The sequence below is a fragment of the Triturus cristatus genome, chromosome 2_2, assembly GCF_964204655.1.
Source record: "Triturus cristatus chromosome 2_2, aTriCri1.1, whole genome shotgun sequence".
Lineage (NCBI taxonomy): Eukaryota > Metazoa > Chordata > Amphibia > Caudata > Salamandridae > Triturus > Triturus cristatus.
Window position 1 is genome coordinate 975,723,130 of NC_140582.1, and position 25,910 is coordinate 975,749,039.

The 25,910-nt window shown below is 47.9% G+C and overlaps 1 protein-coding gene across 2 annotated transcripts in view; it reads left to right on the plus strand.

Annotated features, from left to right (window-relative positions):
• BOD1L1 (biorientation of chromosomes in cell division 1 like 1) overlaps window positions 1–25,910 on the plus strand; it is a 338,666-nt gene that overhangs the window by 54,660 nt on the left and 258,096 nt on the right. For both annotated transcript variants that reach the window (XM_085642404.1, XM_085642402.1), the window contains exon 2: window positions 23,974–24,098. Coding sequence is in view for 1 of the 2 variants with exons in the window: in XM_085642402.1 (XP_085498528.1) it covers window positions 23,974–24,098 (125 nt within the window). In the remaining variant the exon portion in view is untranslated. The remainder of the gene's footprint in view (window positions 1–23,973; window positions 24,099–25,910) is intronic.

Here is a 25,910-nt window from a genome sequence, read left to right on the forward strand (position 1 = left end):
GGGCCTGGGCGGTCATGGACCGGGTGATGGCGCAGGCCCATTCGGATAGTCCCAGCATTCGGAGGTGCTCTCGTCGCTCCACTTGAGCCCAGGGGGAACTCTCCAGGTCGTTCCCCAGGAGGCAGTCTACTGGTGCGTCGTCGCGGACAGTCACTTTTAGTAGGCCTGTCACCCCTCCCCACTCGAAGGGGACCAGGGCCATCTGGCACAGGCTTTCGCTGTTGTCGGCCGTCCGGACGGGGCACAGCACATTGGGTAGGATCTGTTCGGGGGTTACCAAGTGGCAGCGGACAGCGGTGACACTGGCGCCGGTGTCACGAAGGGCTTCGGCCCGTTGTCCATTGACGGTGACCTGCTGCTGGTATTTCTGGGTGTTGCTTGGGATGGGGGTGCGGGGCACCATTTCTCGGCTGCCCAGGCAGACCAGGGACATGGCCGCCGGCTCCCATTCGGTGGTTCCTCGGTCGAGGGTTTCTTCTTCTTCTTCTCCTTCCCCCAGGGCGGCGGCCGCCAGCTGTCGGGGCGGGGGCCCGCCGGCCCCGCTTCTTCGGTTCAGGGGGCAGACCGGATCGCTGGCATAGTGTCCGGTTTGTTGGCAGCCGTAGCATGTTACTGGGGGCCGTGGTCCGGTTCTGGCTGGGGTCGCCCCTTTTCGGGCTAGGCTCGGGGAGAGGTGTCGCTGCGGCGGCCCTCGAGGTGGGCTCCTGGGGGCCCCGGCGGGGGGTCCCGGTTCCTGTTCGGCCCTCCCCCTCCACCGCGTTGGCGGAGAGGTCCGGTGGGGTTCCTCTGGTACTCCCCCATCGAGTTCCGGGGGACTCGGGTGTTGACCCATCGATCGGCCTCGACGGCGATTTTTCGTGGGTCGGTCATCTTGCTGTCGAGGAGGTGTTGCCTTAGCTCCACGAAGCAATTGTTGGAGAGGTGTTCCCAAACGATGAGGTCGACCAGCTGCCCCGTAGGTGGTGACTTTGCTACCCTTGATCCATCCTTCTAGGGCCCGGCTGAAAAAGTCCACATATTCCACCCAGGTAGTACCCGGGATCTTCTTGCAGTCTCTGAACCGCTGGCGGTACATTTCCGCGGTTAGCCCGTAGCGGGTGAGCAGGGCCTCCTTCATGTGGTCGTAGGAGGTCATCACCTCCTCTGGCAGCTGGAGCAGTGTGTCTCGACCTTCGCTCAGGAACCGACCCCACAGGCCGGCGCCCCAGTCCTTTCGGGGCACCCGATGGGAGGTCATGGCCACCTCGTACGCCTTGAACCATTGTTGGATGTCGTCATTCTTATAGTACTCCTTGACGACATCTTTCGGGATATGTACCTTGGCCTCGGCAGGCGGTAGGGTGTCTCTATTACTGGGGGTGTCGGTCCCCCCGTTCTTTGCCTTGATTTCGAGCTCTTTGAGACTTCGCTCGTGCTCAAGGGTCAGTCTTTTTTCCTCCAACTCTCGGTGCCGTCTCTTCTCTTCTATCTCCTCTTGTAGCCGTAGCTGCTCTAGGGCCAGTTTCTTTTCCGCCAGCTGGAGTTCGCCGTCCAGCCATAGTCGTGCGAGCTCTAGTTCCTGGTTCCGGACCTTCTCCCGCTCTCGTATCTCCTCTTCGGAGAGGCCGGTTTCTAGGCTCTTTCTTCCTCCGGTTGCCGGAGTCGGTGCGGTTGATGTGGCCACAGTCAGGGGCAGGGGACCTTCTTCTGGGGAGTGGCCTGCCTCGGCCTCCAGCCAGGTCCTCAGGGCTTTCTGCATCTCCTCTTTGGTACCTAGGCCGGTGGTTGCAATGCCTTTGTCCTTGCAGAACTGTTTCAATTCTTTGTGCGTGTATTCCTCCAACCGTTCGGGCTGGAACTCCGTGGTCGCGTTGTTTTCTTGGTTGCTCATGACTTCTGTTTGTCTGGATGGGTAGCTAGTGGGTTACTGGCTGGTACGTACTGCGTTCGGCTCGGATCCCGTCGCTGGCCACCAAATGTTGGAAGGCGGACCCCGAGGAGTCGGTGAGACCATTCAGGGGGGGCCCCCACACTGTACGAAGTAGCCGAGCGCTGCAGAGAAGCCTCCTGGGAGATCCCTCTCCTATTATGTACGAGCACAGTAACACCACCACACCGGACTCAAGGAGGTTGTCTCGAGATGAGCAATTCTTTATCAATACTTATAAAAGGTTACGGGTTCAATATTATACAAAAAGGGGATCAAGGGATCCGCAAAAGTCTCAGTGTCTCTTTTAGGAGGGAAGGGGTAGCGGGACAGTCTTAGGCAGCAGCTTGGTACGAGGGTACCTGGGGCCCAGTTCTTATCCTCAAGCTGGAGGACCTCCGGGTCTCGGAGGGGTCGAGCCGCGACGGTGTCAGCAGGGCTCTGGTGCTCAGTTCGTGGGGAGCCGCGACCAGGTCAGCGGGACTCTCAAGATGGTTTCTGCTCAGCTCGAGCCGCGACGTCGTCAGCAGGGCTCCGAGGGAGGTTTCAGCGAGGTTGGGCCGCGACAGCGTCAGCAGGGCCCCGATGTTCCGGGGGGCTTCAAGGTTTCAGCAAGAAGGAGCCGCGACGCAGTCTGCAGGGCTCGTGGTGGGTTCAAGCAAGAGTTCTTCTCCGTAGGGTCGGCCACGATTCAATCAGCAGGGCTCTCGACTCCGGGATACAACTGCCGGTCTGTGGCGGGGTCGCCCCAGATATAGGTCTGGAGCCCTTTGATGTCCGGACCCTTGCGCCCGGGGGGGCGGAGAGGCCGGGTTGGGAGCGGCCAGACGCCCAGCAGGAGAGGCGCCCGGCCCAGGAGAGATGGAGGCCGATCGCACCTCGGTGTGTGGGGACGGTTGGGGGTCCCATCGATACCGCCCTCCGCCAGGGCGATGAGGTGTTCACGTGACACCCCCTGGCCAGTTCTTGGTGCCTCAATGTCTGGGCCTGGCTGGGGCCGAGGCCGGGCTGAGCGGAGTCATGAGGACTGGTGTGCAGGGTCACGTGGCAGGCGACAAAATGGCGGAGCCCCGAGGTGCAGGTGACCTCGTGCGGCCCGAACGGGTAGCTCGTGGAGGCTAGGGCGGGGAACGGGCCCAACCCCCGGGAAGTCAGGACCACGCCACGAGGCCGGGTCCAACAGCGTTGTAAAGGATGTTGCGATGTAATGACTGCGTTGTAAAGGTTGTTTCCCTATGGTTTGAGTCTGTTCACATGGAGCACCCTATGGGGGCTCCTGGGAGTTCCAAGGTCCACCAGGTAGGTAACCTCTCCCTTTTGCTCAATGATTGTATGAGGGCCACTCCACTTGTCTTGGAGGGCTGCTGGGGCACAGGCTCCAACACCCATTCTTTCTGTCCTGGCTGATAAACAGTCAACACAGCCTTTTGGTCATGCAATTCCTGGCTAGCCTCAAGGTTTTTGGATGCCTTCTTCATGTACTCAGCTATCTGGGAGCGGAGACCAAGTACATAGTCCACAATATCCTGTTTAGGGGGTTTGAGAGGTAACTCCCATCCCTCCTTCACTAGACATAAAGGACCCCTAACTGGATGTCCAAACAGAAGTTCAAAAGGGCTGTAACCAACCCCCTTCTGAGGAACGTCTCTGTAGGCAAAGAAAAGGCAGGGCAAAAGTATGTCCCATCTACGCCTGAGATTTTCAGGGAGACCTTTAATCATGCCCTTGAGGGTTTTGTTGAACCTTTCAACTAACCCATTGCATTTTGGGTGATAAGAGGTGGTAAATGTGTCATTTACTCCACACTCCTTCCACATATCAGTCAAGTAACTAGACATGAAGTTTGCATCTCTGTCTGATACTACCTCCTTAGGAACTCCCCATACCCCCCTCCCCCCCCAAAAAAAAAGATTCCCAGGAGAGCTCTAGCCACAACAGGAGCTGTGGTAGTCCTAAGTAGAATTGCCTCTGGATACCTAGTGGCATTGTCGACCACCACCACCAGTATAAATCTGTGCCCAGATGCAGTTTGAGGATCCATAGGACCAACCATGTCAATCCCAACCCTCTCAAAGGGAGCCACCACCACAGATTGTGGTATCAGGGGGGCCTTTGTAGTACCATCTGCCATACCACTGGCTTGACAGGTGATACAGGAGCGACAAAACTCCTTTGTGTACTCTGACATGTGTGGCCAATGAAAGTGAGAGACAAGCCTGTCCCAAGTCTTGTTTTGGCCTAGGTGACCTGCTAATGGGATATCATGTGCCAGTGTGAATAGGAAGCCCCTAAACTTCAGAGGTATAACCAACCTCCTGGTGGCACCAGGTTTGGGGTCTCTACTCTCTGAGTATAAGAGTCCATCATCCCTGTAGATCCTATGGCAGGGGAGGGGAATTTGTATCGCCCGACGCCAGAGAACTCTAGATTTCTTGCAAGGGCAAGAAGTTTTAATGTCTGTTTTGTCCGAAGGACAAGAAGATTGCGCACGATAGTAGATCGAGACACCAGACGGAAACAAAGTGCTTTATATGAGAGGCAGTTACACTACACAAGGATTCATATTTTATTGCTGTAGGCACGGGGAGATTAAAAGATTTGCTCAAACTCACAGGATGTTGAACAGACACGGAGAACCGAACCTGGTTCCCCATCTCCAAAGTCAGCCACTGCTTCTGTTAGGCAGCATCATCTCCATTGAATATAAGCATGATTAAGTTCAAATTGGCAGGTTCAAACAGACATTGTACAGCTCTGTCAGCTAAGAGGTTTTTATCTTTCTCCAGGAAGCTTCCATGAGGCTTCCAGGCTCCTCTTCTGGCTCTTTCAATCCTTAGAGCAAGAGGGAAACATGATAAAGCTTCTGCAGTCCGAGAACAGCCAGCATTGGCGGGTAAGAGCCTGGCGGACCCTGCTCTCACTTGGGCTCTCTATTCACCCTTTTGATGCGCTGCCCTTGGGCCTCTCAGATACAGCCCTCGGGTCGCTCCCCGCTCACTCGCATTTGAGTCCTTCAGTGAAGTAATTCACGGGCCCCTCCCTTCGCCCATTGCTTTCCCTCTGCACTTATCTGGTGCCTGTGCTCCCCACTGGCCTCACCTGCAGCCCCTGCTCCCCGCCCCTGGACCTCTCCTGTTACAACCAGGGTGTACATTAAAGCTTCGGCCGGTACTTCTCTTTCCATGAGCCTCTCATGTTTCACACGGTGCCTGCACTATGCCTTTATCTCTCCTCGTGGCTTATCTGGCCCTTTGAGCCTTAATTTCAATTAAATAACGTCACCAAAACCTTGCACTTAAAATTGTCAGGGACTTTGCATGGTTTTCTGTGCAGCAGTAATCGTGACTTTAGGGATGCACTGGGACGCTAAACTAAGGGTGATCTCTTCAATTTAACACTTGCCCAGGATCACACAATGTGGTTAAGTGGTTGTGATTAGAGGCTCCGCGCCCTCGTGTGGCAGCCGATTATTAAAGCCATATTTCCATAAGGGCCTGGTGCATTGTGTGCCTACATAAGGCAGAAATGTACTTCAAATGTACTGGGACGGGTAAATAAAGCAGCATGTACAGCAGGACAGTGTGTTTACGCTGTGTACAGAAACGTGCTTCTTAAAAATAGATAGGGAAGTAAACTGGGTAGAGAAGGTAATGTAAGTGTTTCCAAAGAAATCTGCTTCTAGAGCCCCGGATTCGCTTTCACAGCTACATCTTGCAATGGAGCTGAACATGAAATGCCACCACAGATCCAAGGCTTTTACTCCCGAGGCAGCCAGGAAGGACGTTTTTTCTGCTGGAAAGTAATCGTATGCAAAACAAATAAATACACCACATGAAAAAGTTCCAGTTAGAAGCTGCTTAAAGCAGAAACAGCTAACTTTGCAAATCTCTCAGAAGAGGCAGCAGAAGCAATTGAATGTGCACTTACGCTGTGTGCTAGCCGGTATAAATTACAAAAGTACCAACTATAGAACATCCTCTACTTGCTATGTAACACCCTAACCACCTCAAGCTATGTCTACCGCCCTTTCCTTCTCCTGTTTGCAGTCTCAGAACTCTGTCTTTTTTCTAATTCCCTGCTCAACTCATCTCCTTTCTCTTGCTGTGTCTAAAGTCTCTGCCATTGGTACAGTTTACCATTGTGACCCAGTGTAACCCCCATGCTGTATTTCTTACCCAATCAAAGTCCCCTTTCTTTTCTTGCTTTTTATATAAATCCTTATACATCTCTAGCCAACTTTTGCTCCCTTCCTTTGTTCTCAAACTACCAGGGTAAAACCACTATTCCTCCATTTCCCTGCCCTGCTGCTCTCCCTTCTTTCTGCCCTCTTACAACCATCTAGTTCCCTGTGTTTCTCATCTCCCTTTTCTGTTAAACGCCAAACCATCTCTCTTCTTTAAAAATCAGCATAACCCTAGCTTTGTTGTATTCACTCCCCTGAAGCCATAAGTGGTTCCTTCTTTAAGACCTCTCTCATATTTAGCTGTGAACTAATGAGCCATCAGTGGTTCCCACTTTAACCCCCGCCTAAGGGCATCACTGCCTTCCTCTGCAACTCCTCCTTCCTCCTGCCCACCCAGTTACATCATTGCCACCCTGTGTAACTCCTCTCTCAGGACATCACTGCATCTCTCTGTAGCTCACCTGTACCTCCCCGATGCATCACTGGATCTCCATGTAACCTCTTGGTCATCACTGACGCCCACTGTAACACATTTTCCATCTCTAGAGTGAGCCCAAGTAATGCTGATGTGAATGTTTGTAAATGTTGTTACCTCTGTCATACATGTGATGGAGGGTGTTCCATGTTCTGGGGTCAGGGCATGCCTAGAACATGTTACACCTGGAGGACACTGACAGGTGCCTCATTTTAAACTTCTTTTGTACAGTGCACAGGTGCAACACTTGCCTCAGTGGTCTCTATTGACTTGTTCTCTGGCTGCTGTCCTGAGGGAGACACCTACGGATTTGTGAAGTATTAATCACATACTGGGAATGCTATCATTTTTTGGAGGCTGAATACTGGCGCGGCCACCTCCCATATTAACCGCATGACCAAGGTGACAGTCACGTTTCTGTAAGTTCATCCTTTTCATCCTATTTTTCCATTCCTCTTTCTTCTTTTGCAAATGTCCTTAAATCTCCACTCTTCCCATCTCTCTCTGACTTTTTGTTGTCTTTCTAACACCCAAAGATGTCACCCTCTCTGTAAGTTGCCATTGATTTTTGTTCCTATTCCATAACCTATCATTCCTTTCTGTCTAACTGCAGACTTGTGAGTTGGTTTTCGGGGACAAAATGATAGTTGAGCAAATCCGGATAGCACAAAGTAAAAACTGTTCATAAGTTGTTGTTTCTTGTCAAAATCATCTGTGTCTGCACCCAAGCCCTTTCAAAATGCCCCCACAATTTGCTAGAGTACTCTCAAGCCTCCATCTGAAAGATTTGTCCTGCCAGTCACATTATTCATGGTTCTCCCTGGATGTCTGCTTATACCACAGTGCACTTTATTTAAAAAATGCAAAGTTTTTTCTAGCTGATTTGTGACAATCTGTTATATTCATTGTAAATATCGTTTACAAAAACTTACGTCATGTAAATATGTAATATTGATAGCATACACCGGTTAAAGTGTAATTTCTGATTCCTGTATGCTCCCTCTTTGTTGACATTGTTCTCCCAATGCTTCAGCACTAGGATCTCTAAAATGCACTCTCTTAAGGCCAAACGTACACTTTTGGCAGTCAGTTTAATTGATTTAGGAAATAGGTAAGTAGATTTCTTTGCAGGACAAGTAGTTTTCTGCACAATTTTGTCCACTGGACAAGTACATTTTTTAAACAATTCCACACCCCTGGATGGGACCCACTGGCACTCCCAGCAGCCTCCACAGCAGCTTTCTGTCTGAGGGGTTCAAGAGAGGGGCAGCTCAGCTGCTCCTGGCTTGGATCCTTGGATCTGCCCTGGAAGACGCCCTGTCCCCAGGAACTCAACCTGATCAGGCTAAAGTTCCTCTGAGACAGTTGCTTCTTCAGGACTAAGATCATCTCCCTCAAGAGACTGATATGCACTCTGAGGCAGGGGGGGAGGCACTGCCTTACCCCTACTGCTCCTTCTCCTGGAAGGCTCCTTGTCCATTATTCCAGGATCCAGGGCCTGTTCAGTGGAAGACATTTTTGCCTGAGACCTAGTCATAGCAAACACATCTGCAGGGATGCCTAACATTTCTGCATGTGTCCTGAGTTCCACCTCAGCCCAAGCTGAAGTTTCCAAATCATTGCCCAATAAACATTCAACAGGGAGGTCTGCACTTACCACACCCTTCTTAGTGCCTGTTACCCCTCCCCAGGTGAAATTCACAACTGCCAAGGAATGGTCTGTCCTGACATTTCTTGCATTGGTCACTTGGTACATCTCACCAAGTATGATTTGTTCAGGGGCCACAAGATCTTTTGTCACCATTGTGACACTTGCACCACTGTCCCTGAATGCCAAGGCCTCCTTTCCATTGACCAAAGGCTGCTATCTGTATTTGCCCAGATTACTGGGACTGACAAATAAGGAGGCCATATCCATGCCTCCATCACAGACTAACACAGCCTGAGTTGGAACTCTGACTAGGCCAGAGTCCATCTCCGATCCCAGGGTTAACCCTACTACACCCTTATTCTGCGTACCACCACTTTGAGCTGAACTAGGGGGAACAGTTGCCTTAGGGCAGTGGTCGCTGGAGTTGAGTCCTCCAACATTGTACAATCATTTGTCCAATGGGTCTTCTGTTTACAGGTATGACACCATGGCTTCTTCTTGCCTTTATTCTTGGTTGATTGTGACTCCCCACCAGATGAAAACTTTTTGGGCTCTTTAGAAGACTTCTGGTCGTTACCCTTCTCCCCACCCTTATCTGAGGTTTTAGAATCTTGCTTCTTGGAGTCACCACCTTGGTTCTGAACCTTCTGCCTCAACCTGGTTCTGGCCCATTTGTCTGCCTTCTGGCCCAATTCTTGGGGAGAGGTCAGATCAGAGTCATCCAGGTACTGATGCAACAGCTGATTTTGACAATTATTAAGGATCTGCTCCCTCATACTTAAATTGTACAACCCTTTAAAATCGCACCCTTTACTGCCAATTAACCAGCCTTCCAGAGCCTTAGTAGCACAATCTACAAAGTCAACCCAGTCCTGAGTCTGTGCCTTCTGGGTGTCTCTGAACGTAATCCTGTATTGTTCAGTGTTTAAGCCAAACCCATCAATGAGAGCAATCTTCAAGACTGTGTAATTATCAGCATCCTCGTCTCTAACAGTGAGGAGCTTATCTCTACCTTTGTCAGCAAAGGAGAACCACAAGATAGCTGCCTACTGCTCTTGGGGGACACTGCTCTCTAGTGCAGTTATCCATTTGTGGATGTCATCCCCACTCTGATAGGGAGTGTTGGAAACGGCCCTTTTTGCAGGGTTATCCCCAAACTTTTTGCTTCTTCCTCCTTTATTTTTTCTGACCCGTGGTTGTTGGCAATAGGACTCTGGGCACTTTACCACTGCTGATCAATGCTAAAGTGCATATGCTCTCTGTATAAATTGTTATATTGATTGGTTATCCATGATTGGTATATTTGTTTCACCTGTCAGCCCCTAGTAAAGTGCACTGAGTGTGCCAGGGCTGGTGATTCAAATGCTACTAGTGGGCTGCAGCACTGATTGTGCCACCCACAGGAGTAGCCCTAAAATGATGTCTTAGGCCTGCTTGCAGTGCCTATGTGCAGTCCAGGACTGCCATGTCGACCTGGCCAGTACACCCACTGACCAGGCCTTATCCTTCCCATACATGTCAGGCATCCCTATGGTGGCCCTAGGTACCCCCCTGGGCTGGGTGCAGTGTATCTGAAAGGTAGGACATGTACTGAGGTGTATAACATGCCCTGGTAGTGAATTACAGCCATTTTCGTTTTTCACTGCTGAGGCTATCTTGCCCATAGGATAGAATGGGGGAGGCTGTTTACAGTGATGGGCTAGGTGGCTCCAGGAGCCTGGATGAGTCAGCAGCAGGGTGAATAGGGAGATCTGCTTTAGATGGGTGAGAGGAGTAGCCCCTGGGTTTGAATAGGGCTGCCTCTGCCAGCACAATGCTGGCTCCACCCCCTGCTGGCCAGGCTGAGGACTCTGCCTCTGCTGGCACAAAGAAGGCTCCACCTCCTGCTGAGCGTCTAACGACCCTGCCCCTCACTCTGAAAGGAACCAGGTGCTCCAGAGCAGAGCACACCCAGGAACCGGTTTGAGCAGGGGAATCCCCCCACTGAAACACAGAGAGACAAAGACTTGGAGGGGTATAAGAAGAGGACCCCAGATACCTAAACTTTAGATCACTTTGGAACTAAGAAGAAACCTCTGCCAAGGAGAAAGCTGAAAAGAACTGAAGAGGAGAAGACTGCCTGCTTGCTGTTTTGCTTTGCTGCCAAGGAGAGGGGAAGGACTTTGCTGTGTCCCCTTCTTTTGATTCTGATCTCCAAGGGCCTGAGAAGAGCTGGCTCCCTGTTAAGAAGTCCCAGGAACAAAAGGACTTCACCACCAGCTCCCCTGGAACTCTGCTGAAGGAGTTCTGACCTGCCTTGGAGTGCTTGCCCAGTCTTGGGGCCTCAGGAGGTCGTTTTTGCTGTGTTTGGGAGCTGGGAAGCAGAAGCGTGAAAAAGAGTAACTGGTACCCAACGCATCATCCGATTGCGTGTCGCAAGAACGAGAGTGCGTGGAAAATTTCATCGCGGCACCATCGCAACACGCAGTGTCCCCGCATCGCCGAGTGCGTCGAGCATCGTCCCGAAGCGTGAAGATTCCTGACATTGCGAGGGTCGTCGCAGAACCAGTTTGCGAGCCGCACCACTGCCGGTGCGTGAAAGTCTCCAGTCATCGTGTGCGTCGACGCAGAGTCCCGTTCCGTGGCGCATCGAGAGTTGCGGCGCCGGAAGGCAACGCTGCGCCGCGCATCGTGCCACATCGAAGCGTGTCGCATCGAACCTGTGCGTGAAGCTTCCCCCTAAGAAACCTACGCAACGAAAGCCAAAGTCATCACATCCTCCCCCTACAGATCGGAGCCGGCGCATCCACCTCTGCTGCGTGAAGCAGGGCTGCTGCAAAGCCTCCCCAGGATCTCAGGAGTATTGCATCGCCTTTGCCATCTTCCTTGTTATAGCTTTTGGGAACCTTACCGCAACTATAGGTACTGTTGGGCACGAAAGTGTCGCATTTTGTGCATTGAGAGTCGCATTGTGCAAGACACTGACTTTTACATCCTGGAGTACTTTCTGCAAACTCTTGAACCATCTTTAAAGTAACCTTTTGAATTATATGTTGGTTTGTCTGTAGTATTTGGTCTTGTGAAGCTTTTAGTAAAGATACCTTATTTTTCTAAAACTGGTGTGGAGTAAATCTGTGGTGTTTTCACTGTGTTACTGTGAGTGTTGGTACAAATACTTTACACATTGCCTTTGATAGCCTAGACTGCTCAGGCCAAGCTACCTAGAGGGTGAGCAGGGGTTATCTTAACAGTGTGTCCCCCTTTCCCTGACTAGAAGCAAGGGTCCCTACTTGGACAGTGGTACCTACCCTGCCAACTAGAGACCCCCAGATCTAACAGGGAGGGACTATCTTGTTCAATTTCCTATGGTCATGAGTATGTTGTCTACCTCTAGGGACATTGTTGCTGCCACCATGGGGCTCTAGCCCCAACCTTCTGGAAGCTCTCTGGAGCTCTAGGGATTTACCGGTCTAAGGCCAATTGTTCCCTCTTGATTCTGAGTCTGGTCCTCTCATACTCAAGTAACTGATACTTCTTCTCATAAGAGGAGTCCCTTTTATGAGAAGCAGAGGTCTCTACAGAAGTACCAGAAAGATTAGATTCCTGAGAAGGAGATCTTGATCTTCTTGGTAAACTGTTTACTCTTCCTGGTGGAGGAAAGAGAGGGCAACTGGGGCCTTCTCCCCCATCTGAAGGAAGACTTGGATTTTCCAGGTTAGAATCATCTTGATCCTCCTTGTCAGCATCTGAGTCCATCTCATAGAAGTGTTCACTTTCTGGTCTGTCCTCATCTGCTGTCCCACCTAACTTGCCTGCCTCATCAGACCCTGGGGTTTTTCTGAGGTCATCTAAAAGCAAAGTCTCTATGAGACATTGAGTGCTTGCATTTCTCCCTGTCCTCCGCTTTCTAGATGCACACATATTTCTCAATTCCTGAAATGAGAGATGATCATACTTAGCTAGCAAGGAGCCACTGGCTTCTGGCCTAGAAGACATACTAGTGTTATGTGGTGTAGGCATCTACCTAACCTAGTGGGAACTAAACTCTCTTGAGTTGGAGAAAGGGTGTGCTAGACCCTTGGCTACCCAACTCCAAATTTAGTAGAACTTACTTATTCTAGTCTTGATTTATATGTTCCTAATACCTTTTAGTGGTTTTCAGTTAATCACTCAATGATATTTATCTGGTAAAACAATAGCAAGCTTGAATCACAACCGCTGCACACCAATGTGAGAAGTTGGCCCGGCCACTAAGTGGGCACCTTGCACCAGTCCAAACAACCCTTATTGATGTTTAGGTTACAGACAACCTTTATTGAAAGCTATCCTAGTGGTAGCTATGGAGAGCAGCCTTCAGGCCAAGTCTCAAAGGAAGGTAAAGCAGCTTGTTTACCACATCAGAAACTCCTGAATGACCAAATGAAAGGAGAACCACACAAGAGATATATAAAATATATGTATTTATTACTAAACACTCTCTACTAACCTCTTTAGGAGATTGGAGCACAAAGCACACAATATTAAATCACTAAAACGACAGTAAATAGCACAATACACAGCGAGCTCCTAGGGGAGACCGAACCATATACTAAAAGTGGTATAACAACCACGACTTAACTAGACACAGTGCCTAGAGCACGTAGAATCGCTGGGACCCCAAGGAACCACCCAAAGTAGTGACACAGGGGAACTACGGAGGACGGGTGCAGTGTGCGAACACAGGCGCGAGCTCTGTACAATCCTATGGGAAAGTTGCGGTTGGAATTTTAAAGATTAAGGACACTTCGGAGAGGACTTTAAGCAAACCCCTTGGAACATAGAAGGTTCTAAGGCCAGCACCCTTGAGAGTACCGATATACCTGTGTTACCTAGCCCACCGATGTCAGGTGCTTCAGGTGAGATGATGCGATGCTTGACTCTGCAGCCAAGGGGACCAGGAGACATCGACTATGACCAAAGTCCGAAGGTGAGCTGTCCCACGAAGGATGTTTAGTGCTGGGGGGTGGGGGGTCAGTGTCCGGATTGAACACCAACAAGTCTTGGCAACTGCAACCCACGCGGGCAGAGTAAATGTGCTTTGGTGAAGACCAGCAAGGTCCTGGGGACTCTCCAAGCAATGGAGAGTCAGGGCACGTCTGGAGCAACTAGGAAAGCCCACTGAAAGTCAAAGTTACCTTGACAGGGACCCACAGGCCAACGGACCAGGGATCGCGAAGGGACCTCGAGCTGATTCACAAAATACCAGCCCACGGAACACTTGTGGAGTGTAGGCCGGAAATCTTCGGTGGAAATACTGCTCGGAGTCAGGACTACAAGTACCCAAAGCACAGCCTCCGGGATCGCCGAAAAGCATATGCTGCTGCTAAAGTACACAATGCACTGGGGTTTGGGTTGCACGGTCCCCACGAGGGATACAGGTCTCAGGATTGCTGAGAGAACTGATCGACCTCAGGGACGCTCAGGAACCCACCTCCTGTGTTGCAGAAATCTTCGGAGTCCTCAGGAGCTCGGGAGATGCAAACCGGTCAGATGCGTTAAAGGTGCCTGCCTTGCAGGGGAGTAACTCCTTTACTCCAAGGGAGATTCTTGAGTCATCCAGCGTAGTGTAGATCATCAAAGTACTTGGTTTCTGTAGTAGAGTTTTTAGTCCAGGTAAAATCTAAACTCCTGTAGTCAGGGGTTCCTACTTTATACCCAAGGAAGGGGTGGGACAAACTCTGGAGACCCACCTATGGGAGGGTCAGGAGCGAGGGGTGGCTACCCCCATGTCCTTTGTCCAGTTTCGCGCCAGAGCAGGAGCAAATGGCTCCTGCAACCGGTTTGAACTGGACTATGCACAGGGACACCAAATGTGCCACATAGCAGACTTCAAACACTCTGCGTGCACCCACCCAGCCCCAATAAACTAAATCCTTTCTGGGAGGTGGTCACATCTACCTGTGACAGGAAACCTATTGTCAAGCCTTCCCCTGCTCGAGCATGGCTCAGCAGCAGGAGGGCAGACTCGTGTCATTTTGTGATGCCCAGGTCAAGAAAGCTGGTCCCAGGTGTACCGGTGTTTCACATAAGTCCCTCTAGAAGGGTGGAATCATACCTCTCCTGCCAGTTACTGGCGGGGAGGTATGATTCCAAGGTGTTTGACACCAAACACGACATGTTTCTAAGCAGCCGTTCTAAAGTTAGCATTTTTACCGCAAGGTTATAATGCACTTAAATATATATGGTTGGCTGCATCACAAACAACCCGGTAAAATAGGTTCCAAAGGATGCAGAGGGGCTCTGCTCATGCAGGGGCACCCTCTCACATAAAACCCAGCACCCTGCCTTCAGGATTGATAAGGCCTGCCATAGGGGTGACTGATAGGTTTATATGTGCAGTGATTTAGAATAGATATAGTGAACCTATATCTAAGTAAGGGGTGCATGCACCACCTTACACAGGCTACAGTAGCAGGCCTGTGGTGTCAGTTTGAATTGTCTCTCAGCAGTGGCATAATCCAGCCCCTGGGAGGCCTCTGGGGTACCTATGCCCTGGATACATAGTATACCATATACTAGGGACTGATAAGGGTACCCCAGAATCCAATCTGGAGTGTACCTAAAGTACATGCAATCAATTTAGAGGAGAAAGCAGCTAGACTGGGGTCCAGGGTAGCAGGATCAGCAAAAAGTGGGGGTAACCATAAGAAGCAGATCCTACTCTCCTACAGACACCACCCCAGTTTACGCAGATCGATGCAACTCCCTTTACGCCACTCCCTGCCACTTTACTCCCCTCTATTCTACGGTAAACTACTACACTATGCAGTCCACTCTACTACACTACTCCACTCTGCAACAGTATACTCTACTCTTCGCAACTCTACTCTACAGCACTCTATTCCACTATTTACAACACCCTCTTTGCCACTCACTCTGCTTTGCATCACTCCGCAAATCTCTATGACACTCCGCGACACTCTACTTCCTTCCACTCTACGACTCCCTAGTCCCTCCATGACACTCCACAACACTCTATGCCACTCCATTCCACATGATTCCATGACACTCCACTCAGCTCAACTCTACACCAGACCATAACATTCCACTCTGCTCCAGGACACTCTACTTCCCAATACTGCACACCACTCTCTTTCTGCAACTATCTTTTAGCCAAGCTGAACAGCACCCAAGCTGGTGAACAACATGACTAAAACGTATTGGCAAAGCCAATAGCTCTTGCATAGGTGAGACCTATTGACTTTGCTAACGCTTGTTAAATATCCTTCACTCGCAACTTGACAATCTGTACTTTTCAATTGAAAAATGTTTGGGCCTGTTATGAGTGAGGAGAAAATGACCCTGTATCTCCCATACACCCAAGCCTGGAGTTACCAATACAGCAGTCATTGCTAAATCCTCCATTGGGAAAGGATGAAGAGGTTATAGAATACTGCACGATCATGAGTTGGTGCTTCCTGAGAGTTGCCTGGGAACAAGTAATTTACTGGGGAATCGGGTATACAACACCCCTTTCCAGAGTTTGTTTCTAATTTTCCTAGCATTTCACCAGGTCCTTTGGCCTGTTTCCTGCAGTTGAAATATCCAGGTGAAACACTGCTGACCCACAGCATTACCGGTGAACATGTAAACCCGGTGGGGCTTGTAAGTTCTCTTTAAATTCTTTTTGGGATGGCCAAAGTCCTTCCTAGAGTTAGTATCATGGGTGGCTGAGAAGAAGAACCCAGCCTCATAAACCTCTGACTGGAAACCTTACGCTTATTATTATCTTCTGCTTTCTGCTTCACTACAGAGAAATGTAGCCACTTTAACCAAGTCACACCTTTAAAGTTCAAATTAAGCCCTCCTCTGCTGAGGAGAGGAAAGCAAAGTAATGTAGTACTTCTATATTCATCTTGTGTAGCATGAAGACCTATGCCTTATGTAAGATCAAACCTGCTGCATCTGAACAGCCCTATTGATCCCCCTGACATTCCAACATGTTAGCACTTATTGCTTATTACAGCCATGCCTTTACTTTTTAGGTCTCGCCTGAGCTAGCGCATATGCTGCTCTGGCGAGACTTTTAGAAAGTGGCCTTCAAAAATCCGACCACACACTTTTGCTTGTGGCCTAAAGCTTGCGGTTACGTGCTGTTATGCGCACAGGCGCCATCTGGCTTTCCTCTCTCGTCATGGCTCACTAAGCGCATCGCTCACGGGCACCCTTACAGCGCGCGATCACTTGCACTTTCACGGCCGCGTCACTTTCACGGCCGCGCCACCAATGCTTGTTTTGTTTAAGTACTCGAGTGTGCATGTGTTTTCTCAATGTCTCCCTCCTGCGAGTCTCATCTGCCTTCCTATGATGCTCTTGCCCTTGTGTGCTGCTTCTTCCCCCAAATCTCCTGCCCCGCTGCTTTCTCGCTGCATGCTGCCTCTTTCCCTGCTCCACGTTGTTCTCTCTCTCATCCATTAGTTCCCCCCCACCCCCATTGCTCTCTCTCGGTTTCCTGCCTTCCCTGCGCCCTCTGTGCTGATTCCTCCCACTTGAACACCCTAGTTGCTCCCATCCCTCAGTTGCTTTCTCCCACCCCCGCCCTCCGTGAGTCCACACAACCCCCACCCTCTGTGTTGGAAGAAAACAATAATACATGGAAATGTAAAGGTTCGCCCAAGAGCACACAGAGCATCAGTCGTAAAAGCAGAAATCTATAATGTGCCTGCACAAACCTCTAACACATCAAGTGTACAAATGCTGACGTTCTCCAACCACAGAAGGAAGGAGGGTTTGTAGATAGGCAAACACAAAGTCCTAAGGAGCAACTTTCCTAGACAAATAGAATTAAGGTCACACTGAATTGTGCAAGCTCGTCCCTGTGCCCTTTGATATGAAATACATCTCTGCTGAGTTTTATAGTAATAACAACACGATTCATGTCTGAAGAACCAGAACCCAAACAAAAGGGACAACCCTTTCATGCACTCTGCAAAAATGAAGCAGGAAAATAATTTAAGCCCCTCCCACTGCACCCCAGCCCCCTTAGAGGGCAAACGACCACCTGCTCTTCTATGACGTCCTTAATACATAGCAGGGAACAAGAATGGCAGGCAAGGGACAATGAGAGCAATACCAGAGAGCCTCTAAAGGGCCTGTATAGGATCCACATGGGAGAACGGGTATAAAGGGAGATGCCAGGTTGCAAACCGTCTGCATAGCATGTGTTGGATGCCTTTCCCAGTGTTTGCATTGTAGCCAACAGCACTTTGAATATTGGAACTTGTAGGTCCGTAACTGGAATAGGAAAAATCGAGACTACAGGTCTCAGCTAGTGAATCCCTGCAGTTTGCATCCCGGCATGCTGAGTGCTGCTGGCTAAAAGGTCCAAACTGGTTAATGGTGCCACATGTGGCCGGGATCTACTGGCAAGTCTGAGCAGACAGAACCAGAAACAACCATTGACAAAGCCAACTGACCGAACCTTTGAGATCTATTGTCTATGCCAATGGTTTTTAGCCATGCTGCACAGCATGGAGGATGCTGTACAGCAAGTCTAGGAACCACTAGAAAAGCCAATAGACCTCAAAGTCGAGACCTATCTGCTTTGCGAATACTTGCTTCTATTTGTTTAAGCACTCCACAACAGTGCATTTGTTTTCCAGCAGTCTCCCTCATGTACTTCTCCACCATCTGCCATGCTCATGTTGCTCTCTTACCCATTGTTTACCCTCCCCTCCCTTCCATAATGGGCTCACCCTTGGGTTCTTCTCCCTGCCAGGTTGATTTCCTAGCCCGGTGCTTCTCCCCCTCTCCCCCCCCCCCCTTTAAATTGCTTTCTCTCGCATTTGCTGCCCTACCCACACCCTCCGTAATGCTTCAGTCCAGGCGCACACCCATCGCTTTCCCCCACCCTCCATGATTCCGATCCCCTCTGCCCTCTTTTTGGTGCTGTCCCAGAATTGTTTCCCCCACAGGCACAACTACTTTCTTTTTTTTATTTACTGATTCCACTCTAATCACTAAACAAAAGGAAAAAAACAATCTTGAATCATTGTGTAGGCACACAGATGCTTGGTGTGCACAGCTACGTATTGATGCAGGCTCATAGGATCATCAGCTTTTTTCTCTTTTAGCCATGCTGCACAGTAAAGGGAATGCTGTACAGCTTGGTTAAAAACCATTGGCAAAGCCAATAGGTTTCAAAGGAAAGGCCTATTGGCTTTGCCAATGCTTGTTTCGTGAGTAATCGGAGGATGGCATGGTGTTCAAGTAGTGGTTGGGTAGGGCCGAAGTTTGCTGTTATTATTAGATATCTTGGGACCAAAAGTCCAACTCTGTCCACATGGCTTTTTCGAGTTCGACCACTATGTGGCTGTACCTTTTACAACAAGCATTGGCATAGCCAATAGGTCTCGCCTTTGGGACCTTATAAGTGTTTAGTTATCCAACAGAATGTCCTTGGTGCAACAACATCAACTGTTACATGGCTAAACACTTATAAGTTCCCAAAGGCGAGACCTATTGGCTATGCCAATGCTTGTTCTCTTTTTCTGTTTGGTGTCAATCCATGCATCATCCTATTCTAGTTAAGATTCAACAGTCAACTTGCCTTCTCAAACCGTTCTCAACAAATACAATTTTTCTTTAAATCCGTCAATCACTGACCTTAGCAAATAATGACAATCTTAAGTCCCTTGTATCTGTCTAGTGGTGCTGACTACCCTATACCATTGTGTCTCCCCTGCTTGATCCACACTAACAGTAAATAGCTATTGGGGTGCCTATCAACCAAAGCATTGGTCACGGCCTAAAGTGAAACTAAATGGCTTAATAACTAACTTGGCTGAACAACAACCTTCTCATCTTAAATGTGCTACTGCCCCTCTTCTACATCACACTTCTGTCTGATCTATTTATAGGATTGGGGAACTCCTGTTGTCAGATACCCAGGACTTATTGTTCTTTGACTGTCAGTTTACAGTGCCTCAATATGGTTGCCAGAAAGAGGACTGTGTTCTGCTAAAGAAAGATATGCAGCGTTATGTGTAAGATTCTAATTTGTGTACAAGGATTAATAACATGGAGTCTTTATGTTAGGATGAGCGTTCTAAGGAAATTCTGCGAGCTGTACACTCAGTTTGCATTACTGACTGGTTTTCTGGCAGAGCTATCTAAGATTCTATTCTGATGTTTCCAAAATGTAACACATTGTGGCTACTTATAATGCTCCCAGAATGCTCCTTTATTATGTGAAAATTAACGCAGAAGAATTGAAGCAAGATTAGTGATTTTATTTTGAAAGCAAATGATGTACCCCGAACAATGTTTCCAACTTTAATTAAAAAAAACCACGGATGAATGTTTTAGAGACTGTTTTGCTAACCTGTTTGCAGTTTGTTTGCTTACAAAGTAACGTCCCAAAAAGTATTCGCAACTTGGAGATGAATGTTACAGTTTTGCTTATCTTCCATGCTACTTTTAAAAACAGCATTAAATATTATTTCTGTAATTCATAACTTTATTAAACATGTTTGATGAATGCCTATGTTTAGATAAAATAGCAAAGGTAAAGCCATTATGTTCCATTTGCCAAAAATGACATAGAATCCCCATTCTTAAAGGAAGTCAGAAAGAATGTGCCCCAAGGTCCCTGACCTTGCATGAATGCAGAATTACGACCTTCAAGAGTTCACAGTAATAGGTTTTAAAACCTAGAAAAGTTCCAAGCTTATTTCTTACAAGCTTGTATTTATTTATTCTCCACAGGGAAAATATCTACTCCCCCAAACTCATTTCCCTGTACCCCTACCTTTTTTTAGTTGGTGTGGGAGGTCTCTGCCTACTCTGGAAAACGTTTTAGTCCTGCCCTTGTCGAGAGTAAATAGTCAACCTTTTCAAGATTGTGAAGAAGGGATTGGCACCTAGACAGGTGGGAAAATTATTTAGTCGTGTAGGCGTGCCACCTCCAGAGTAGTACCACCCCTAACATGAGCTACTGTGGGGTGGACACCATTTTTCAAAAGTATCAATCTTTGTGATGGAATACTTGGGAATTCCATCACAATGCTCATTTCCCAGAGGAAGTGGTCATAGAGGGGGAGTAGTGACCCAAAGGGTCATGAGCCCATTGGCTACTACCCTACACTCCCTTAACACCCCTAAATTCAGTGTTTAGGGGATACCCTGGCAGCAGAGAAGCAGATCCTCATGGCCTAAGAAGAGGGAGGACACAGAAGAGCTGCAAAAGCAGAGAGGAGAAAACAAGCAGCTGACCTGGTACCAACCCTGCCGGCCTGTCTGCATCCCTCGTCGAAAACTGTGCCAAAGTCGACTCGTTCTGCAGCTGTTGACTCCAGAAACCAGGTAGGACTGCCTGCCTTCGAAAAATACTCAAGGCCTCCCATGAACAGCGGATATGTTCTGAAGAAACTCCAAAAGAGAAGATGCTGAGGAGCCTCCGGAACCTCCAAAACCCGGCACCCGAAATGACCACTGCACCCATCGCCTCCGGCCCAAGTTGAAGTGGGCCACTGGTGTCAACAAGCTCCCCCAGCCCTCTAGAGGTCGAGTCCATCGTGGTGTCATCCCTTCTGGACTCCCCCATGTCGCCTGCACCCTCTGCACGCAGGCTCTCTTAACCACGACTGCTCCAGTAAGGAAAAACTCGACGTCTAAGGACACCCCTGCACCCATCGCCCCTGGGCCTTGGCGAAGAGGACCAAAGGTTTCCCCACGTCCCCAACCATAGCAATCATGTTGGTCCAGCCCGACTTGTCGCTTATCCAGAGCCCGCAGCTTCTTCCGCAGTGACCGATCTCCATTGAAATAAATTGGGCTTCTGATGCTGTTTTGCACCCTGCCTCTGGTCTCGCCGTGCTGCTGGTGGTGAAGCGCTGGTGCTGCCTTGGACCTTGCACACCACTTACCTTAACTCCTGGAGATTGGTCTTGTAAGTCGCTGTACTATACCTGTTTGCAGAACTTGTTCTTCCTTCGATAGGATAACATTGCCAAACTCAGAAATTGCACTCTGCCCACTTTTTAAATTGAACAGAATTTATATTTAAAAATGTACTTAGCTGAACGATTTTTCTCTGATGCCTAAACATGCATAAAGATACTTGATATTTTTCTAAATTGGTGTGGATCTCCTTCTTGAGTTGTGTTGTCATTTATTGATCATAGGGTTTATTTGCAAATGTCTTGCACTCCTTTGTGTTAAGCCTAATGCTGCTCGATCACACTACCCTCTAATAGAGCACTCTGGGATTGCATAGAAAGCCCCTATCCACTCTTGAGGGAACCCCTGGACTCTTTACACGGTATTTCCGGTTCTTGATATATCACATAAAGAGCCAGCTTTCTACATGGAGTATAGTAATATGTTGGGTAAAAAAATGTTCTATAATTTTCCAGTGCAGATGAAACATTTTCAAAGATAGTGTACATAAGTCAAAAATGATCTTTTGAAGGTATTTTTACTTGCACATCCATACAAAGTCAGATACTAACTCTTGAACTGACTGGTCAACTTCATTCAAGTTTGCAGAAACGAATCGTTGTGCTGTACAAAGTGAAGCAAGTCTGAATGCACGGGCATGACGTGGGTGTGTACAGGGGAAAAAAATATCAAGCCTCCTGCCTTCTTCCTAGCTGTGTATAAGCTTTACATTCTCTTTATTGAGAATGTTGTCAGTTCTCAATATTAATGACTCGTATTCTCTGTTGAAAGTATCAGTCTGGAGAGTGCCTATCTTTCAGTTCTGAGTGGCTGAAGTGGTAATCTGACCACAACAGCATGTGCATTGTACAAGTCCAAATGAATCAGCTGGATAGCCAACTTCTTGTTCCCAAGTGGAGGTTTTATGAGTTGGTAACTAGCCAGTTTTTTTTATCTACCCCTCCCATGTTATAATCAAGTATATAGTTGACCTTATGCGCTTCTACCAATTAGTCCATAACCATGACAGAGAAAGTGCTCTCATCTTGAATAATAGTGAGGCATGTACTTCCTGTCTGTAGCAGAATTTCACATTTGGCAGTTTGGTGCAATGCAAGACTTTACGAAGAAGCTTCTGAGGAATTCCTTTGTTGTTGTGTACACACCTCCATGCAAATCAAAAACATGCTCTCATATCCTAGGTGGACACCGCTGAAAAGAGGAGGAACTCTCCTTTCCTACAAGCCCTTCTTACTGTATCTCAGTGCCCAGGGGGATACTAAGCACCAGAGAATAACTGACATCATTAAAAGAGGCAAAATCTTCAGCACCTCAGGCAGAAATAATACTTGGAGAAGGATAATTGGAAAAGGGAGTCTCACAATCCTTCTAAAGGATTCTTGCTAAAGGACAGTGATTGCCTAGCACATATCTTTGCAGGAGGGCCACTAATGACCTACCAAAAGGCTCCTTGGTCAGGAATTAGAATTTTACTGCTACCCTCAGCGGATATTCTTTTCGTAAAGGCACAGGAAGTGGGTTGACATAACCCCCGAGCCAGAATCCTTTGGGGAGGGGCAAAGATGGAAAGGTGACATACTTCCCTTTCCAACAGTATCTCTTTCATCTTCTTACCTGCCGGAGTAGTGCTGTTATGTCCCTGGATTTGGGCGCATGTAAAAAAGAACAGCGCCTACCATACAACCCTGGAGTTTAGTGGCCTTTTCGCTTCCACAGACACCATTCACGGAGGAGGCAGTGCTACTTGGCCCCTTAGGGTAGGGCAAAGTCTTTCCATTTTTGGTGCCCCGGATAGGGATCAGCCCTTATGCTAAGCCACCCACCTGTTCTGAAGTCCGTGGCTGCCTAATAGGTAAATTTGGGTTTGTGTCCATCTGAGGTTCCTGAGCAGGAATCCTTTCAGTAGGTTTGGGGACATAGTTGAAAAGAGAAGACTTTCCCCTTTCCATTGGTGTTTTCACGTGGCATCATTTGCTCAGGTTGTGCTATTATTCCCCTGGGCACAGGCCGAAAAAAAAAGAAAAATACTTTCTTTCATATTATCCTGGTCTCTTGTTGACTTTTGCTCTTCTCTGGGAGAATTAATCTGCAGGGTAGGGCAGGGTCTATTGCTCTCCCCTCCCCCTCCCCCACCCTCACCCATGGAAGAGGAAAGGTTAACCAATAATTTGACCTTGTGGTCGAGCCCTATGAAAATTCTCTGTTGTAGTGGAGGATTCCAGCTTGGGATCGCAGCCTGGATACGATCCCTAGCTGCCATCCTTTGTGAATGAATATAATTGAAAGGGGGAGATTCTCTCCCTACCAGTGGTACCTCTCCTGTGCTGGGAAATGACCTTAGAAGGGGACATATTGCCTTAGATGCAGACTTTGAGATTTACCCTTCTCCAGCCACGTCATCGTCCCCGATCATATTTGTATGCCCTGACTATCTGACATCATCATTCCAACGCAGGAGGAGCTCTTTTGCATCAGCTCTTGCTGGTAGAATAAAAGGAGGAATCCTTTGGTGGGGTAGCAAAGGCAACTGCCCACACCCTTGTAGGAGGACGTGATGTTCATGTTTTCCCATTACAGAAGTAGTGCAGTGAAAATGAATGTCACGTCCTCTGTGGGAAAAGGGTTAAACAAGATTAAGTTAGTGAAAACAATTTTGAATTTGAAATAAGTTTAAAGTGTGTTTGGCATTACCCAATTTTTCTCAGATTAACACTGGTATCCCTTGTAAAATATGGATCCAGCGAGGTTTCTTTTTAACTCTACAATTGATATTGTGTTTGCAGTGTGATGTTGCACGCAGTTTTGTTTGCTTCCACTAAACTGGTTTTATTTATCCTTAGCCTGCATATCAAAATTTACGACAGCGAGTAGACAGCTTTGTGTCAAACCACTTAGCAGGTCATACATGGAGTCCGCATCTCAACAAGAACCAGCTGAGAAACAACATCAGGCAACAAGTGCTCAAGTAAGTTATTCTTATTGTATCAAATAGTGATAATGAGCAGCTGAAATAACTTACTGTAAACTCAAAAAAATCAGACGTGAGAAAGCAAGAAAATTAATATCCTGTTTTGTTACTATTGGTGTTTTTAGTCTAAAAAAATGTTGGAGTAAAAATCATGTCTTCTGCTAAAGTTCATTCTTAAACAGTATTTGCTTATTTCTCTCTCTATGTAACCACACTGCCAAACAAGTTCCATTTCACTGACCTTTTGACAGAAAAGAATTTGCACTTTTCTCTTAATATTTATTGGTCACCTTCCGTTTACTTTTAGCCTATGAGAATGAATATGCAGTGATTAATCATCTTTTCATTTTTTTCTCCTATGCCACACATTCCGTGGTCTTTCGTTACGGGCAGTTCTCAATTTCCATTACAGCTGTTCTAGCAGCTATTTCAGTTTTTCTATTGTTGTCTTGCAGCTGCAGTCGGCACCCTTAGTTTCATCTTAATCTCTCAATCAAGCCTCCATCTGTTTCAGTTTTAATATAGTGGTAAACTTCTTGATGTTCCTCAGAAAGATCGACTTTGCCTATTTTCTTTCTTTCCTTTCACCAATGAGTAGGTTTTGTGTGTGTCATTCATCCTTCTAGAACAAATACTTTCTTTCTGAATTTCACATTTGCCTTTGCACTTCACTGATCCTCTGACTCTAGGAGTCCTACAGATCGGCCTCTGATCTTATATCATAACCTGAATTTGAAGGTTAATCAGTGCAATTCCCTTGCTAGTGTGTATATTTAAAAACATTACACTATAAAATACATTTGTTACCCCACCTTCTAAGAAGGCTTTATTGTCCCAGAATTCTCATCTGGTTCAGAGATTTCAGATTTTAGTCTATGGTGCTAGGATGCTTAAAAACAACACTATTCTTTCATTATGCTAATTAATTATTGTTGAACCTTCTTGAAGCAGATTGTTTGAGTTCACTCTACTCCTGAGGGAATTACCTAATTGATTCACCCTTTTCTAGATGTAGGAATGTCATTATCATGAGAAGGGAAGAGTTTCCTCGGCTACTTTTAAACCTCTATTCTGGATTACTTTGATCAATGCAATGCCTGTAGTGGTAAAAAGGCGTAGAAACATAAACTAACAGTTTGTGTGTGCTGCTTCCATACTGTTGAGCAGTGTGGCATGTTGAGATACCAAGCAGGAGTTTGCCTGAGTGCAAGCTAGGCGTTTTGGTAAGAGAAAAGAAGCTTGCACTTGTGTGATCTAAGTCAGAGGATCAATGCCAAGGGCAAAATAACATCGTTGGGGATTGCTCAGAGAAGCATTAAAATCACAGTTGATCTCTCTCTCCTGTTTGACATTGAAATTTAAAGTGATGGTGCAGGGGATAGATAGCGCCCGCTAGCAGAGCGGTAGCGCATGTCCCTGCTCTGTGTACTCCCCAATCCTACTGAGCGAGAACACATGTTGCCATCATCGGTTTAAGAGAAGATTTTGCGGGAGATTAGACGACATTTACCTACGTTGAGGTTTTGGAGAGGCTCCCTGGATGAGTCCCGGTCTCTCTTGCCCTCTGTTTTTGCCGCGCTGGGACAGAGCTGGAGATGTGACGCGGTCGCAGAGCGGCGGCTCGTGGTCTCCTTCGGGAGAGCTCAGGCAGCGTCAGCACAAGGGGGATCGGAGCTTACCTCTTGCAGAGTGGCGTTAAGGACCCTAAAGCCGGTAAGGTTGCTATCTCTGCCGAGGTGGAGGATAACGAAGACCAGGGGCATGATTCCGTGGCCGGTAAGAAACTTTTTAGTCCTCTATTAGAGAGTA